The sequence below is a fragment of the Hypanus sabinus genome, chromosome 24, assembly GCF_030144855.1.
Source record: "Hypanus sabinus isolate sHypSab1 chromosome 24, sHypSab1.hap1, whole genome shotgun sequence".
Taxonomy (NCBI): Eukaryota; Metazoa; Chordata; class Chondrichthyes; order Myliobatiformes; family Dasyatidae; genus Hypanus; species Hypanus sabinus.
The window spans coordinates 828,043-847,475 of record NC_082729.1 but is presented as its reverse complement, the minus strand read 5'-3'; the positions used below and the strand labels follow the sequence as shown (position 1 = coordinate 847,475).

General features: G+C 43.7%; 1 protein-coding gene across 5 annotated transcripts in view; it reads right to left on the bottom strand.

Moving 5' to 3' along the window:
- LOC132380382 (uncharacterized protein KIAA1522-like) overlaps positions 1-19,433 on the bottom strand; it is a 121,889-nt gene that overhangs the window by 27,707 nt on the left and 74,749 nt on the right. For 3 of the 5 annotated variants that reach the window (XM_059949119.1, XM_059949122.1, XM_059949124.1), the window contains exon 2: positions 615-776. In XM_059949119.1, the coding sequence (XP_059805102.1) occupies positions 615-776 (162 nt within the window). Of the gene's footprint in view, positions 1-614; positions 777-1,727; positions 1,813-13,664; positions 13,821-19,433 lie in introns of those variants that run through there. The other 2 variants (XM_059949120.1, XM_059949123.1) reach the window with 2 other exon arrangements.

The window sequence follows — 19,433 nt, the reverse complement described above, 5'->3', positions numbered from 1 at the left end:
ATGGCCAACACAGTCCAAGGATGTGCTGGGGGCAGTCCACAAGTGTAGCCACCCTTCTGGCACTAATGTAGCATGGCCACAATTTACTAATCCTAACCCATCTTTGGAATGTGGGAGGAAACCCATGCAGTCACGGGGAGGATGTACAAAGTCCTTACATACGGCAGCAGGAAAAAGTTACCCCTGATGTCCCTTATACCGTAAATCTCTTGCCTCTGATCTTAAACCGATGTCCTTTCATTTTTAGCACCACATCCCTGGGAAAAAAGAAAATGTGCGTTCACCCTGTTCATGTTTCACATGACCTTATATACTTCCATTAGGCCATCCTGCAATCTCCTACGTTCCAGAGAATAAAGTCCTACCTCCTGCAACTTCTCCTTGTTACTCAGGCCCCCAGATGTGAGCAACATCCTCATGAATCTTCTACTAAAGTCCTAGACGTTGGCTGAAGTTCTAGCCCATACAACTTCACCATGTTACTCAGGCCACAAGAGTCCAGCTGCTCTGTACCCTCCTGCCCTCTGCCGAGGTCCTACCTCTGGTTTTTTGCTAAGTTTCTACCTTCAGCTATCTGCTGTGGTCCTACCTCTACCTTTCTGCCAAGGTCCTACCTTGCTCCTGGAGAGATCTGAGGCCAAACTCAGCTTCCTTGTGCAGATCCTCAATGTGCGCGGGCCTGGATGCTGGCTGGAATACATTCTCCTGACGGTGCTGGTACAGCGACGGTTTGAAGCGCAGAGCCCAATTCGTCTCATCGTCAGATTTAGAAGTATCTGCAGGAAAATAAGGAAAGACATCATGCTCAGAGATAACCATCTTACTCACTAAATGATTTCTAAACTTCTTTAGACCTTCTCTTTGAGCTGCTCAGTGTGCACAGTTTTCTTCATTGTATTATGTCTGAGGGTTTAACAAAGGTGTGCTATTGTTGAATGGGAACTGTAAAAGTGAATATTTTCTTGGCCAAAGGCACTTGAGCAGGTTAACAGTGATAAATTCTCCAGGTATTTTGCAATTGGAATGTTGCCCTGTTCACAATAACATAGGGACTACAGAGCAGGAGGAAGCCATTCAGCCCTTCAAGCCTGTCATACCATTGCTGATTGATGTTGGCCTAATGTCTTCTCTGTGGCAGTTTCCCAGTACCCTCAATTCCTCAATCTTTCACATATTTACCTACATCCACCTGAAGAATATTTAATAATCTGAAGTCCATCGCCTTGGGGCCAAGGACATCGCTCCCCCCATGCGCAAGAAAGCAAATCACTCAAACGGTAACAAGGACATCAAACCCCACCCTCCGCACAAAAAACACCTTGTGCAAACGACCACAAGAAAGAACAAATGAAAACACTAAATATAAAATATAAAAACAAAGAGTCCACATTCAGTTCATTATCTACAGGCCGCCTATTCAAAGTTGTCCAAAACCAGCAACAGAAACAGGAGCAACTTTAAACCAGAAACACATCATAATGTGAATGACAGTCCAATCCACAAACTGCATCAGTTAAATCTTGCAAACATGAGAAAATCTGCAGATGCTGGAAATTCAAACAACACACACAAAATGCTGTGTTCCACCAGCATTTTGTGTGTGTCAGTTAAATCTTGCTCCGGCACCAACCTCCCACTGTATCAAGGGAGAGAGACCATCTGAGTACGGGGCCTTCCCTCGGGAGAGCGAGTGAGAGAGAGAGAGAGAGGGACAAGCCATCACATACAGACACCTTCCTCTGGCAGCAGCGAGCGAGAGGCTGGTAACAGTGCTGAACACTCGCTTCCCTTCCACATTCAGAAACATGAAGGCAAACTTCTTCACTCAGAGGTTGGTGAGAGTGTGGACAGAGCTGCCAGCACAAATGATGCATGCGAGCTTGATTTCAACGTTTCAGAGATGTTTGGATAGGTACATGGATGGTAGGGGTATGGAGGGCTTAGTCCCGGCGTACAGAGATGGGAGAGGCAGTTTCAATGGTTCAGCATGGTCTAGATGAGCCAAAGGGCCTGTTCACGTGCTGTACTTTTCTATGGATCTACCTTCTGGTAACTTACTGGAATCAACAGGTTTTGAAGAGCTTCCCCCCAATGGCCCCATTATCTCTATCTCCCTCCCCTACCTTCCTTTAGCCCCTCGGGTGCAGATCAAAGGGTCCTGGCAAGTTGTCCACCTTTAACCCACTGGGTCATTTTTCTCAGAGTTCTGCTTCCAGTACACCCTTCACTACAGTGGATATGGGAAGGGTTTCATTAGAGAAACCGAATTAGGCAAACAAGCCGGCATTTAAACAATGCAACAACTTACAATGCTCACCACAAACCAACCAAAACTTGAGTGAGTTCATTCTGACAGAGACCTTCCCCTTGGTAGGGGTGCTGGTTAATCATCTACACCTAATCTTGGAAAATAAAGGTCACTGTCTGTTAATTAATAGCTGATGGGAACTTAGAGTTCACCAGAATTGAAAGACAAACTAGTGAAGCAATAAATTCACTCAAGTATTTGAGGAATGCTTTTGATATTGTGGTCCGCTCTGAATTCTTCACAACCAGCCACTGCTTTCTGTGGCCAAGAGGGAAATGTGTTATTTAATCATCTCATTAAGGTTCAGACTTGAACTGCAATCCGAAATGTAATGGAATGTTTGCACAAACACTTTCCAAGTTCATCCATAAGATCAAAGAGGAACAAGAGTGCAAAAGGGTGCAAAAACGGGCAGCTAGAATCTGTATAGCAGCCTGGGAGGCTGAATGGCCTATTCTCCAGTTACTGAAATGAAACATACAAGATGGTTCCCTGGAACTCTGAGCTCTAGCAGATAAGAAGAGAACATAGAGTACAATAAACAGAAGCAGCAGGAGGCCCTTTGCCTCGGGTCTGCTCCACATTTAAGAGATCATGACTTGTTTTGTGCTTCAATAGCACTTAACTGCATTATTCCCAATGGCCATGTTCCCTTCACATCCAAAATGCAATTGAATCAGTGACCAAATGTGTGGTTAAGGAGGTAGCTTGGGTTCTAAGCTACCATCTTAAGGGCAAAGTCAACTGGGTTGTGGTAAAGGAGTGACAGATCTAGGAGGTGGGAGGAATGAGAAACTCCTTCCTGTGACCTGTGGTCCAAGGACTTGGTAACAGACTTTACAACCAGTTAATTACTCGTAGATAAAATCATTGTCTTGTAGATTGTGTTGACGGTTGTTGAGGGTTACAACAGGACATTTTCAGGATGCAGAGCTGGACTGAAAGGTGGCAGATTGGGTTCAACCTGGAAAAATGTGAATTCACTTTGGAAATTCAAACTTGAAGGCAGTATACAAGGTTAATGGCAGGATGCTTAGCATTGTGGAGCAAAACAGAGGGATCCTGAGGTTCAAGTCCAGAGATCCCTCAAAGTTGTCATGCAATTTATTGGGTGGTTAAGAAGGCACATGGTGTGTCGGCCTTCATTAATTGGGGAATGAGATCAAAACCCTCAAGATAATGTCGCAGCCCTATAAAACTTTGGTTAGATCACACTCGGAATATTGTGTTCAGTTCTGATTGCCTCATTACAGGAAGGATGTGGAAGCTTTAGAGAGGGTGCAGAGGAGATTTACCAGGATGCTCTCTGGATTAGACAGCATGTTTTATGAGGACAGCTTGAGCAAGCTAGGGCTTCTCTCTTTGAAGTGAAGGAGGGTGAGAGGTGACTTGTTAAGAGGCATAAATGAATTGCCCAGCTAGAGACATTTTCCCATGGCAAATGCTAATATGAGGGGGCATAATTTTAAGGTGATTGGAGGAAAGTATAGATAGTTTTTTTTACAGAGAGTGGTGAGTACTTGGACAACCCTACCAGGTAGATGCAGGTACATTAGGGACATTAAAGAGACTCTCACATAGCCAAATGGATGATAGATTTAACTTGGATAAGGTTAAAGTGTTGGCAAAACATCATGGGTTGAAGGCTGGTACTGTGTCATTATGTTCCGTGTTCTAGACAGACACTGCAGCCAAAGAACAGAGTTAGAGACAGATACACCATGGGAACAGGCCCTTCAGCCCATCGACTCCATGTTGACCAACACCCAACAGTTTACACTAATCCTACATTTCCCCTTTCTATAATTCCTGTCAATTTGCACCACTTCCCCAATACTACACCTCACCCACACACAGGGGGCAATTTACTGTGGCCAATATTCTACCTACCCACACATCTTTGGGATGTGGGAGGAAACCGGAGCACCCGGAGGAAACCCATCCGGACACAGGGAGAGCATGCAAACTCCACCAGGACAACAAAAGACAATGAGACATAGGAGCAGAATGAGGCTGTTTAACCCATCAGGTCTGCACCACCATTCTATCATATCTACTATCCCTTTCAACCCCATACCTCTGCCATCTCCCTGAATCATCTGATGCCCTAATTAATCAAGAACCATTAAGCTTCACTTTAAACATACTGAACGTCTTGGACTCTACAGACATTTGTGGCAATGAATTCCACAGATTCACCACACTTTCACTAAAGGAATTCCTTTACATCTCTGTTCTAAAGAGGCATCCTTTGATTCTGAGGTTGTGCCCTCTGATCAAGTGTGTTTAATTATCATTCAACCATACATGAATACAGTCAAACAAAACAGAGTTATGCTGATGCCAAGGTGCAAAATCACAGTACCAACAGTCACACAACACAAGGCACACATAGCACCTAAGTCAGCAGTAAAACACAGTCACATAAAATGCAAGTTAGTCCAAGTACCCGAGTCCATGAACGTTGCAGCAGTCTGCAGTCAAACACAATATGTCTTGTCTTCTGCTGAGTGATCGCTAGGGGGCAGCACTGACCCAACTTGAATACCGCGCCACAACATCTCCAGTGGAGCGCACTGACTCCAACATCTCTCTCCTGGATGGTTTGAGGCCTAGTCCTCACTACGACTGAGGCCACGCAACTCCCCTGGCATTTGCCAATAAATCAGCGAATCGGACTTGCAGTATTCCACATTACGAATGTCCAACAAGGTCTTACGATCATAAGAAAAGTGACTAAAAGCATTCCAGTTGATCTTTTATTCATCCTGTTATAGCTACTATTCTATAGATTTGCTGAGTATGCCTGCAGGAAAATGAATCTCAGGGCTGTACATAGTGACATATGTGTACTTTGATAATAAATTTACTTTGAACTTTTTTGGCGCACCAACTCCTCCAATACTTCTCTGATGCAGGCAGCAGCACAATTCACACCAAGTCCAACTGCTTCAGTTTCTCCATCAAAGAGTAGCTCACTGATGGGGTAGACCTGCAGTTCTTTGTTCTTAATGCCCAGCAGGATCTTGTGATCATAAAAAAGACAATAACAACTTTTGTTGGTCCCTTAGAAGCCGCTACATCTGAGTGTTCTACCATCTTACCAGAAGCAGCAAAACTCCCCTACTCTGGGAAACATTCTCTCCAGGCTGTTCAAGAGATTCCTCATTCTTCTGAATTCCAGCAAGTTCAGGCCCAGAGCACTCAAACACTCCTTATACGATAACCCTTTCATTCTGGAATCAGTCTCATGAATCTCCTCTGGACCTTCCCAATGTCAACCCATTCTCTCTTAGCTAAGGACCCAAAATTGCTCACAATATTGCAATTGTGGTCTGACCAATGCCTCATAAAGCCCCAGCATTACATCCTTGCTTTTATATTGGATGTTGTACATCCTAACAACAGGCCTCAGATAGTCAAGATGCGCAACCGCTTCTCCCTCACCATCATCCTCAACACGGGTGCCCCCCAGGGCTGTGTGCTGAGCCCACTGTTGTACACTCTGCTGACACATGACTATACGGCCAAACACCTGAGTAATCACATTGTCAAGTTCACCGATGGCACGACAGTGGTGAGACTCATCACCAACAACTATGAGACAGCTGACAGAGAGGGGGCAAAAGAACTTGAGGCCTGGTGCTAGGCAAATAACCTTTTCCTCAATGTCAAGAAGACAAAGTAGAAGGATATCAACTTCAGCAGAACTCACATCACTCACACCCCTCTTTAACATTGTCGGCATTGAAACTCCTGGGAGTGCACACCACACACAACCTCTCGTGGTCCCAGAACACATCCTACACCATCAGGAAAGCTCACCAATGCCTCGACCTTCTGAGGAGGGTGAAGAGAGCTGGACTTCGCTCATCCATACTCACATCATTCTGCAGATGAGCAGAATAGAACATCCTAACAAGCTGCATCACTGCTTGGTACAGAAACTGTGCTGCAGCAGACAGGAAGACTCTACAACAGGTAGTCAAAACTTCCCATGTATCACTGGCACAAGCCTAACCACCATATACAGAAAGGTGCTGGAAAAGGGCCAGTAACATCATAAAGGATCCCACTCACCGTGCTCATGGACTGTTTGTCCCAATCCCAACAGGAAGGAGGCTACGTAGCATCTACACTAGGACCACCAGACTCAAAAACAGTTACTTTCCCCAAGCCGTAAGGCTGATCAACACCTCCATCCACTGACCCACCGCTCCATACCCCCAACCACCATTATTATTCCTGTCAGACACTCATGTACAGACACTCCAGTGCCTCGCATCACCTTATGGACATACAATCATTATGTCTATAAGTTATCTTAAGTATTTATGTTCATTGTGTTTTTATTACTGTTAATGAGTTCTTTATCTTATTGTGCTCTTTGGTGCTGCATGGGATCCACAGTAACAATGACATTAAACAATCCTGAATCTTCATACCCTAGTTCTCTCAAAATGAATGTTAACATTGCATTTGCCTTTCTAACGACCATCTCAATCTGTAAGTTAAGCTTTAGGGAATCTTGCACAAGAACTCCCAAGTCCATCTGTACCACTGATTTCAGAATTTTCTCCACCTTCAGAAAATAGTCTACATCTTTACTCCTTCTACCAAAGTACACGACCATACATTTTATTCCATCTGTCATTTCTTGGGCTATTCTCCTAATTTGTCCAGTCCTTCAGCAGGCTCCCTGCTTCCTCAACACTACCTGCCCTTCCACCTATCTTCATATTGTTCACAAACTTGGCCACAAATTTTTAATTCCATCACCCAAGTGACATACAAGATGGAAAGAAGCGGTCTCAACACAGACCCTGTGAAATATCGCTAGTCATCAGCAGCCTCTTTATACCTAATCTTTGCCTCTTGCCAGTCAGCCAAGCTTCTACTCATGTTAGTATCTTTCCTGTAACACCATGGGCTCTTATCTTGGTTAGCAGTCTCATGTGTGGCCCCCTGTCAAAAGCCTTCTGAATATTCTAACAAACAACATCCACTGACTCTCCTTTGTCTATTCTGCCTATTATTTCCTCAAAAAATTCCAACTGATTTGTTAGGCAAGATTTCTCCATCAGAAAACCATGCTGACTTTGGCCTATTTTATCATATCCCAAAACCTTATCCTTTTTAATGGACTCCAACATCTCTGAAATCAGACTAATTGGCCTATCATTTCCTGACTTTTGCCTCCCTTCCTTGCATCCTTTAAAAGGGAGAGTACCAGGTAAGGCTCTGAAAACCTGTGCCAACCAGCTAGCGGGAGTATTCAAGGACATTTTCAACCTCTCACCGCTACGGGCATAAGTTCCCTCTTGCTTCAAAAAGGCAACAATTATACCAGTGCCAAAGAAGAATAATGTGAGCTGCCTTAATGACCATCGCCCTGTAGCACTCACATCAACAGTAATGAAATGCTTTGAGAGGCTGGTCATGACTAGTGTGAACTCCTCCTTCAGCAAGGACCTAGACCCATTGCAATTTGCCTATCGCCACAATAGGTCAATGGCAGACACAATCTCAGCTCTTCACATGGCTTTATACCACCTGGACAACACAAACACCTGCGTCAGGATGCTGTTCATTGACTATAGCTCAGCATTTAATACCATCATTCCCACAATCCTGATTGAGAAGTTGCAGAACCCGGGCCTCTGTACCTCCCTCTGCAATTGGATTCTTGACTTCCTAACCGGAAGACCACAATCCATGTGGATTGGTGATATCATATCCTCTTCGCTGACGATCAACACTGCCACACCTCAGGGGTGTGTGTTTAGCCCACTGCTCTACTCTCTGTATACACGTGACTGTGTGGCTAGACATAGCTCAGATACCATCTATAAATTTGCTGACGATACAACTATTGTTGGTAGAATCTCAGGTGGCAACAAGTCAAGTCAAGTCACTTTTATTGTCATTTCAACCATAACTGCTGGTACAGTACACAGTAAAAACGAGACAACGTTTTTCAGGACCATGGTGTTACATGACACAGTACAAAAACTAGACTGAACTACTTAAAAAAACAACACAGAGAAAGCTACACCAGACTACAGACCTACATAGGACTGCGTAAAGTGCACAAAACAGTGCAGGCTTTACAATAAATAATAAACAGGACAATAGGGCAAGGTGTGAATCCAGGCTCTGGGTACTGAAGAGTCTAATAGCTTGGGGGAAAAAACTGTTACATAGTCTGGTCGTGAGAGCCCGAATGCTTTGGTGCCTTTTCCCAGACAGCAGGAGGGAGAAGATTGTATGAGGGCTGCATGGGGTCCTTCATAATGCTGTTTCCTTTGCGGATGCAGCATGTAGTGTAAATGTCAGTGATGGCGGGAAGAGAGACCCCGATGATCTTCTCAGCTGACCTCACTATCCGCTGCAGGGTCTTGCGATCCGAGATGGTGCAATTTCCGAACCAGGCAGTGAGAGGGCGTACAGGAGTGAGATATGCCAACTAGTGGAATGGTGCTGAAGCAACAACCTGGCACTCAACGTCAGTAAGATGATTGTAGACTTCAAAAAGGGTAGGACAAAGGAACACATACCTATCCTCATAGAGGGATCAGAAATGGAGAGAGTGAGCAGCTTCAAGTTCCTAGGTGTCAAAATCTCTGAGGATCTAATCTGGTCCCAACATATCTTTATGTAGTCATAAAGAAGGCAAAACAACGGCTATACTTTATTAGGAGTTTGAAGCAATTTGGTATGTCAACAGGTACACTCAAAACTTCTATAGTTGTATTGTGGAGAGCATTCTGACAGGGTGCATCACTGTCTGGTATGGAGGGGCTTCTGCACAGGATCGAAAGAAGCTGCAGAAGGTTGTAAATCTAGTCAGCTCCATCTTGGGCACGAGCCTACAAAGTACCCAGGACATTCTCAAGGAGTGGTGTCTCAAAAAGGCAGCGTCCATTATTAAGGACCTCCGGCACCCAGGAGAGGCCCTTTTCTACAATCAGGTAGGAGGTTCAGAAGCCTGAAGACACACAGTCAGTGATTCAGGAACAGCTTCTTCCCCTCTGCCATCCGATTTCTAAATGAACAACAAACCTATGAACACTACCTCATTTTTAAAATTTTCTGTTTTTGCACTACTATTCTTAATTTAGCTTTTTAATAAATATATATAGTAATTTTTTCATTTATTTGTTTTCTCCATATTTTATCATGTACTGCATTGTACTGCTGCACCAAGTTAACAAATTTCACAACATATGCTAGTGATAATAAACCTGATTCTGATTCTAATTCTTCATGTTGCTGCTTTCAAGTGAAGGAGGGACAGAAGCCAAAAGACACACACTTAACAATTCAGGAACAGCCTCTACCCATCTGCCATCCGATTTCTGAATGGACATTGAACCCATGAACACCACCTCACTGCATTTTTATTTCTATTCTTGCACTACTTATTTTATACATATATACAGTAAATATTGCAATGTATTGCTGCTGCAAAACAACAAATTTCATGATATATGCCAGTGATATTAAACCTGATTCTGATTCTTAAGGAGTGGAGTGACATTTGTAATTTTCAAGACCTCTAGAACCATTCCAGAATCTAGTGATTTTTGAAAGATCATTACTAATGCGTCACAATTCTTCAATTCGTCACTGGAGTTCGAAATTGAACCCGAGTCTGAAACAGCAGCTCTACCAGCCGCTCCACTGTGTTGTACATTTCTTTGATTCCCTAAGGACTTGTGAGAGGTACTTCCAGAGTTGTGTGCTTTTTAATTGTTCTTAAATTCTATTTTACATGTTTTAATCTCCAAGACAACTGATGGCAAAATGGGGGTGTAGTTGGTGGGATGGAACTTCAAAGATGGTTGAGGTTAATATTGTTAAAATACTAAGTTCAAAGACCTGGCAGGAAGTCATGGGAAAAGGTAAAGTTGAAAGTCCCACAACAGGGGAGGGTTGATTTCCATGGTTTAGGGCAAGTCTGATCAGAAGAAGATCAGGAACAGCTACTGTGGGTGGGGGGAGAAGGGGGGGAGACAAAATGAGGGAGGCTGTTAAATGTGAGACAAAGTTCAGATTCAGCCTGTCCCTTTAAGGATCAGAAGTAAAGGTGGGAGGCTCACTGGTTTGGCACAGAAAGCTGAACATTTGCTCAGAACCAGAAGAAGATGTGTAGGACAGTCCTGCTGCTCAGGACCTTTTGTATCCAGTACACACAGGAGCCACTGAAACTCTGTGTGTGTGTGTGTGTGTGTGTGTGTGTGTGTGTGTGTGTGTGTGTGTGTGTGTGTGTGTGTGTGTGTGTGTGTGTGTGTGTGTGTGTGTGTGTGTGTGTGTGTGTGTACGTGTTCAAGTTTGTGTTTGCGTGTCTGTGTGTGTCTGTATTGTGTGTCCTTGAGTGCACATCTGTCTGTGAGAGAATGGCACATCACACTGAAACACTGTTTACATCGATCTACACACTGAAACACTGTTTACACTGATCTACACACTACACACTGAACACTTTGTACACAACGTGTTACAGCTACACCCAGGTGCAATTTTAAGAGTTAACAGTATACTTTTTAAAACAAATAAGCAGTTACCATATGCCATTACTGCTTAAACACAGGGCAGCAAAGATTCAGTGCAATACCGGCAGCATTCATCCAACCCCAGTTAAAGACATACTCGAAGGAGGTGCCTCACCTTGATTACAACCCTTACCCTACTCCCCCTAAGGAATTTTGCTAAAAGGTGTTGAGAATTTCTCCAGGGGGAGTTCCAAGACACAATACTGCACCCACCACAATCTGAACTAAAAGAAATACTGGGAATTCCCAGCAAATCAGATATCAGAAGATGGGAAAACAACATTAATGTCCTTGATCAGCCAGAGATGTAATAATGCTGCCTGATCCATGAGTGTTTCTAGCAGTCTCTGTATTTGTCTGAGGTCAGTTTAACATTCTTACTAGCAGGGTGGCACTGTAGTGTAGTCCCTAGCGTAATGCTTTACAGCACCAGCAAACCAGATTCAAGTGCAGCTGCTACTTGTAGAGTTTGTACGTTCTCCCCATGACCACGTGGGTTTCCTCTGGGCTCTCTGGTTTCCTCCCACATTCCAAAGGCGTACGGGTTAGAGTTAGTAAGTTGTGTGCATGCTATTTTGGTTCTGGAACAGATACTGCCCCTCAATGATCAGGCACTTGAACCAGTGAGGATAACTTCACCCAGCTTCACTCACTCCATCACTGAACTGTTCCCATAACCTATGGACTCATTTTCAAAGACTCTTCATTACACATTGTCAATATTTATTGCTTATTTATTATTGTAATGTCCTGGTTAAGATTCTTACTGCCAACTTAGTAGCTTTCTGTAAAAGTAGTGTGTCCTGCTGGTGGAACGTTTTGGTTTCGGCTAAGGGGCAAAGATAAGAAGTTCAAGTTAGGAATGTTGTGGCAGCCAATTTGGATGGTGGAATTGGGAGAAGATTCTAGAGAGAGCTAGACGGAGAGAGATTTGTGACAGACACTGTGGGGGGGGAGGGGCGCTCGTGGTCTTTTGGCAGGAGAGGTAGAGAAGAGAAGAGAAGGATGACAGCCTGTAGGATTCAGTCCGATGGGAGGATGTGATTGCAAGGAGTACATTGCCAGACGAAGGAGTCCAAGATGGGAAGTTCTGCTGGTGACATTTGAGCATTTGGTAACAGTCATACCCAGCTTTTGGACAATACAAGCTCCAATGGCATGTGCATATTTAAATTGGTTTAATTGCCATGGGCCCATTTGTCTTTTTCTTTTCTTTCTCTTAATAGCTGTTTGATAGAGCTGAAATTCAAAAATACACTTTCTTTATAATTGTATGCAGTATACAATCTGTCATTTCTTGTCAACTGATGATTGTGTATGGTCAGTTTTTAGACAGCATTCACTCAAATCGAGGTTCTATTAATCAAAACATCCCAACTTGATGAGCCAAAAGGTCTGTTTCGGTTCTGTACTTTAATATGAATCTATACACTGAAATGAATCTCAAGGGTCATATATGGTGGCATATACAAGAGAAAATCTGCAGATGCTGGAAATCCAAACAACACACACAAAATACTGGAGGAACTCAGTAGACCAGGCAGCATCTAGGAAAATAGAACTGTCAATGTTTCAGGCCAAAACCCTTCAGCAGAACTGGAGAAATAAAGCTGAGGAGTAGATTTGAAGGGTGGGGTGAGGTGAAGGGAGAAACACCAGGTGGTAGGTGAAACCTGGAGGGGGAGGGATGAAGTAAAGAGCTGGGAGAATAATTGGTGAGAGAGACAGAAGGCCATGGAAGGAAGAAAAGCGGGGTGGGGAAGAGCACCAGAGAGTGGCGATGGGTGGACAAGGAGATAAGGTAAGAGAGGGAAAAGGGGATGGGAAACGGTGAAGGAGGGAGAGTGGGGGGGACATTACCGAAAGTTTGAGAAATCAATGTTCATGCCACCCGGTTGGAGGCTGCCCAAACGGAATACAAGTTGTTGCTCCTCCAACCTAAGTGTGGCCTTACCATTACAGTGGAGGATGCCATGGATGGGCACATTGGAATGAGAATGGGAAGTGGAATTAATATGGGTGATCAGAACGGGAATGGGAAGCTACTATGGATTCCTGTATATTGGTGAGACCCGACGTAGATTGGAAACCGCTTTGCCAAGCACCTACACTCCATCCTCCAGAAAAAGCAGGATCTACCGGTGGCCACCCACTATGCAAACTTAACTCTGTATCCCATGTCAGAACCCCATTGTTTAGACTGCCGCAGATTACATCCAATGTGCAACTTCCAACATCTCCTCAATTCACTGAAAATTATCCAACTCTTTACATATGACATGGCCTTTCCTAAAATCCATATTGTCTTTTCTTGATAACCCATCGCTCTCAATAACAATATACAAATTCTAACCTTACGAAGCAGAAGACCACATCATTTAATAAGATTGTGGGTGATCTACTGATAACCTCAACCCTGTATGGCAATTAATCTGCAAAAGTTTTCAACCTTGATTATTGAGAATCCATCTACTTCTTGCCTTTAAGAATACTCACTCAGCTTCTATAGCCTTTAAGGAAGAGAGTTCTGAAGATGACTCTCAGATTATGAAATTTGTTTTTTTGCAGCAGCAGTGGCAGTACAGTGCAATATATAAAATTACTACAGTACTGTGCAAAAGTCTTAGCTATATCAATGTGTCTAAAGCTTTTGTGCAGTACTGTATAACAGAGACAAATACAAACAGTAGCTATATAAAAATAATTCCCATACATATAAAAAATTACATAAGGTTAAACATTAAAACCTGTCAGCCAACACTGGTGTATCCTCCTTGACACTCAAACAAATATACACTCACCATGCATTCTATTAACGCAGAGCAAGTCCAAATTTTCCACATCTGTCAGATCAACACGGCAAATCCACATGAAGTTCTCGAGAGCATCTACACTGGACTGACAGAGTCCACCTATTCCACCTTCCAATAACACATTCATCCGCAAAAGACTGAAGAAAGATGTCCTTACAATATATAATGGATTAACTTGCTTTTATTAAAATCTGCACATGCCAAGTCAATGCCTAACACATATAAGTCCCATCCAATAAACTGCACAAAACCATTAAAACACTTGGGCAAATTCCAGAGTCCTTTTCCTTGAGTCAATGCTTAACCAGGATAACTCTATGGCAGCTCCAAACTCACTTACACAGTGGTTAAACTTTGAACACTAATGAATTCAATCAGACTTGGAAGCCAAAGTCTCTCTTGTCAGGCGGCATTGCAGAACTCCTCCTCATATTCCCTCTCTAAACTTCCCACCTTTCACCTTCTTATCTCAGACAGTCCTGATACTGGATACAGATTCTGACAATCCTGTCTATCCCTCTCATTAGTCCTTGCTCCTTTGTCAGGACCCCTTAAAGCCTCCTCAGCTTCAGGATAAACAAACTCTGTCTCTCTAGTACCAACCCTGGTGAATCTTTGCCATGTGTATGTGCTGGCCTTATAACTCCTCCCAAAATGTAACCTTGTTTTTGAATTCCATTTGCCCATCTTATCAACTCATCAGTATCCTTCTGTGATTTCAGATAGCCCTCTTCACTGCCAACATTATCAACCCTCGTGCCAACTATAAACATTCCAATCATACCCCCTTTGTTCACATTCCACAACAGACAACATCACTCCCCGTGCTACACCACTGGTCCCAGGCTTCCATTCACAACATCAATCTCTCATTCTTTGCTCCATCTCTGGCTCTGAGGGAGGTGTGGCATGCACATCCACACATGTAGAAGTGCCCAATGAATCCTCCTAAATCCACTACTGACACTGGACTCTGTTGTGACCTTGTTGTGACTCTGTTGTGACCTTGTGCTCCACTCCACCCCACTGCATTGACTCCACTCTGGCAACATATTGCTGGATAGCTGGCCTTAATTCCCAGCTTTGTCCTACGCTCTGTTCTCAGGGAGCTACATTTTACAGGACATTTCCAAATGCACAAGACCTTTCCAGAATCTAGGAATTTTGGAAGGATATCCTGCTTTATATGCCTTATAAGTCTCCAACAAAGGAGGTGTAAGACACTCCTCCGTCCACAAGCTGCAGCACCTGCTTATCCCCCCAATCAGGGTCACGTGAAGCCATGGGAGCAGGTGGTGGATGGTCGTACGAGCAGCCGGTGCAGATCACAAGTCCTGGTTATGTGGCCACTGACACCAGGTAGACAATCTCTGAAGAGAATTGATAATGGCTGGGGTCACCCATCTTGTAAAGACACTGCCCAGAAGAAGGCATTGGCAAACCACTTTTGTATAAAGATTTGCCAATAACAAACATGGTCATGGAAAGACCATGATCACCCACATCATACAACACAGCACATAATGATGCTGATACTGATCCTTACATAAGTACATGTCTTACTCCTGCTACAGTCTTCCCAAGCCTCTGAACACCTGGAACATAGCTTTTTTACATTCCTTTCCCTTGCAGTAAAGACCATCACTGACCTTTCAAACTTTTGCTACAACTATATGCCCACTCTATGCACTCACACCTCTTAGAACCATTTCATTATTGCCCTTACTACACCCCTTCACCCACCTCTCAGCACCCATTTGCCTGCACACTATGTCCTAGGTCAAGGTCATTCCGTTCTGTGTAATTCCATTGCACACCTCTTCCTACCTGTAGCAACAGAAAGAATTACCACACTGGACCTCTGTCCAATATTGTAGATTTTGTTTGGCCGCTCTGGACCACTGCCCAATATCGTAGGGTCTGGTCATCCAACCTGGACCTCTGTCCAGTATTATAGGGTCTGGTTGTCTACACTGGACCTTCGTCCAATATCATAGAGTCTGTAGTGAGTCCTGACGAAGGGTTTTGACCCGAAACGTTGACTGCTTCTTTCAACGGAAGCTGCCCGACCTGCTGAGTTCATCCAGCTTTTTTGTACGTCTTGATCATAGAGTCTGGTTGTCCACATTGGATCTCTGTCCAGTATCATAGGGTTTATTTGGCCACGCTCATCTTTGTCCACTATCAGGTAGGGTTTGGTTGTCCAAGCTGGATCTTTGTCTAGACTCAAGTAGGGAGAGGTTGGCCATCCTCGATCTGTATTCCCTGGAGTGCAGGGAAATGAGAGAAGACCTTATGGAAGTTCATTTAATCATGAGAAGTGTGGACCTCATTACTGATTGACAATTCAGGTACCTTGCCGTTCGACGTGGACAATCATGTCTCTCCATCCATCATGGTCCCTGACCCTCCAAATTGTAGTTGTTGCCTCCCCTGTTTCTAACTGTGATGTTAATCCATTCATCATTTTCACTCTCTGTCTGCCTCTGCTTCTTTTTCCTTCCAGCTTTCCAGTTGTAACTAAAAGTTCTGATGTCTCTCTTCACATGATGTGTAAAGGTTTGATTGCTGTTTTCTGATTTTTTTAAGTAATGTACATTTTGTTTTCATTCTCTGTAGAACTTCATTGGTTATCCTGTCCATATTTCATATCATATATGGACCTCATGAAAGGGAGATTTAAAAGAGACCTGAGAGATAACTTCTTCACACAGATGGTAGTATCTGAAAATAGCTGCCAGAGGAAGTGGCCAAAGTGAATACAACTGCAATTCTTAAGAGGTAATTGGATAGCTACATGGGGGGGAGAGACTCGAAGGTTATGGGTTGAATGTGGCCAACTGAGACTAGCAGGGAGGATGCAGCGAACAGCATGGACCAGTTGGGCCAAAGGGCCAGCTTCTGTGCTGTATCACCCCATGACTCTAAGCCTGGCAAATATTTTTGAACTTTTCAAATGCCTAAATCATGAAGTCATGAAGATTTACAACTGGGAAACAGGCTCTTTGGCCCATTGAGTCTGTACAGATCAGGTGGCAGAAGGCAGTCTGGTTTGCTGAGGTCCAGGACAAGGGATGGTCTACCTTAAACCTCTGGGATGAGTCCAGACTCCACACACCTCTCTAGCCCGAGTTTAAATCTGGCTATAAGTACACAGGTTTTAAAATAGATTTTATTTGAATAGAAGTGTCCCACTGAACTCACTAAACAAACATGGCGAGCTAAATACTGAAGTTTAGCAAAGTGCATCAAAATAATTTCTTATCCAACAGCAGATTCGGGTCTGCCAGATTCCAATCCCAGGTTCTATACCCTGCTGTGACACCGAAAAGCACAAATAATAAATGCCTTCTGTGACAATCACTCCCACACTGAGTACAAGCATGTGATAGTGAAACTTAGAATCCTCTAGTTCTGTCAACTTTGCAACTTAACTGCACTGAAGAATTTTTCTCAGGTTGATCAAAGGTGACAGAGCTGATTAAGTTCCAAAGCTGATGTCATTTATCTCTAACCGCCCCTGCAGAACTCTTAACCTGTAACACAGGTGTTAACCCGTGTCAAGTTAATGGATTAAATTTACAAATGAGAAGTGGTGGAGGCTTGTCCAATTAGAGTTCAAGGTTCCAAGTAAATTTATTATCAAAGTAGATGTCACCATCTACAACCCTGAGATACATTTTCTTAAGGACATACTCAGTAAATACAAAGAAACACAACAGAATCAATGAATGACTGCACCCAATGGGGTAGACAAACAATCAATGTGCAAAAGACAACAAACTGTGGAAATACAAAAAAGCAATAATAATAACTAATTAATAAAAACATCAAGAATATGAGCTGTAAATTCCTTAAAAGTGAGCTGATAGGTTAGTTCAGTGTTGGGATGGGTGAAGTTATCCATTTTGGTTTATGGGCCTGATGGCTGGGGGTAATAACTGCTCCTGAACCTGGTGGAATGAGTCCTGAGGCTCGTGTACCTCCTTCCTGATGGCAGCAGCAAGAAGAGAGAACGTCCTGTGTGGTGGAGGTCTGAGATGATGGATGCTGCTTCTCTCCGATAACACTCAATGTAGATGTGCTCAGGAATGAGGAGTGGTTTACCCGTGATGGACTGGGCCATGTGCACTACCTTTTATAGGCTTTTCAGTTCAAGAACAGTGGCATTCCTGTTTAAACTACATTTGGACAGGTACAATGATAGGAAAGCTTCAGAGTGATACAGGCCAAATGAAGACAAAAGGAACTGGCTTAGGGGGCATTTTTCTCAGCATGAGTAAGCTGGGCCACAGGGTCTACATCCATGCTGTATAACTCCGTGGGGATTGAGATTTGGGAGAGAGAGCAGAAAATATCATGAACTGCCTTGAATTTGCCTAGAATTTACTTTGAAGAGCTTGGAGCAACGTTGTGCAGTTGCCGCCAGGGAAGATGCGAACACAGGTAAAGGACTGCACAGGTTAACGGGCCAGCAAATCTGGAAACAGGCCAGCAAACACAGGTAAAGAGCCGACAAACCTGGTAACGAGCTGGCAAACATGGGAATGGGCCGGCAAGCATGATTAACTGGTAACGAGCTGCATAAGTAACGAGCTGGCAGACACATGTAACAGGTTGCATAGGTAATGAGCAGTACAGGTAATAAGACTTTCCAGTACTGCCAGAGGGGAATGCCAACTCACTCACCTGGCCTCAGTGGTGACTGGGCCTATTGCTCCTATTAACTCCTGTGTTTTTGATTTTATTTAGAGCAACAGCACAGTATCAGGCCCCACCAGGCCAACCAGCTTGCACCACCCAATTACACCCATATGACCAATTAACCTACTAGACTGTATGTGGGAGGAAACCGGCACATTCATGGGGAGAACGTATAACTCCTTAAAGACAGCAGCTACAGCCAGTTACAGTCAAACCGCTACAGTCTGTCAGTAAGGTAGTTACAGTCAGTCAGACAGCTAGAGTTCTACTACAGCTCTAGACCTGTCAGTGACAGCTGAATCATCCTTGCTAACATTGGAGAGTAAGATCTCAACACAACAATTGGCAACTGATGATTTCACAATATGTGTTCTTTATCTAAGTCATCCACTTCACTTTCCCCATCAATGTCTGCACAAAGCCAAGGAATTTCAGAAGATGTAGGATCAGGGTACAATGAACAAAATCATCTTTTCCATAAACACTCAACACAAAAAAAAAACAGACAGAATTGACACTGAGAAAACGGAGAGTCACAGCAACAGTAACCATGGTACTGTGTGAAATAATCCCTTCAGCCCTGGCCTTTGTCCAGGCTCCTCTGCGGTACTCAACCAGCCCAACCCATACAGATCAGGTGGATTTTACAGGCAGCACATGAACTGGGCCTCTCCCCCTGAGCTCTGGCTGCTTTCCCATTCAAAGCTTTGCATGTTTGCTCAAACAAGCTGGAACTGGATGGGAACTGTAGGCCGCATTTCTATTCTGTGACTTGTGGAGATTTCACCATAGATGATTAACTATATCTAGTTTTAAAACATGGTGGAATTTATGTTCTGAAATAGATTTTGCAAATGAAAACCTCTACAGACCAGTGATTACCTAGGGTGAATAACAATGTTTTTTGACTGTTCTGTCCTTATGGATGAGTTGTCACTTCTGACATCCACACCCTGCCACCACATTCCCATCCACTTCAGAACTTCTGAAGATCACAAAAGGACATCTGATCTAGCTATCCCCAACCTGCCTACAGCTTTTGAAATGGGAGTC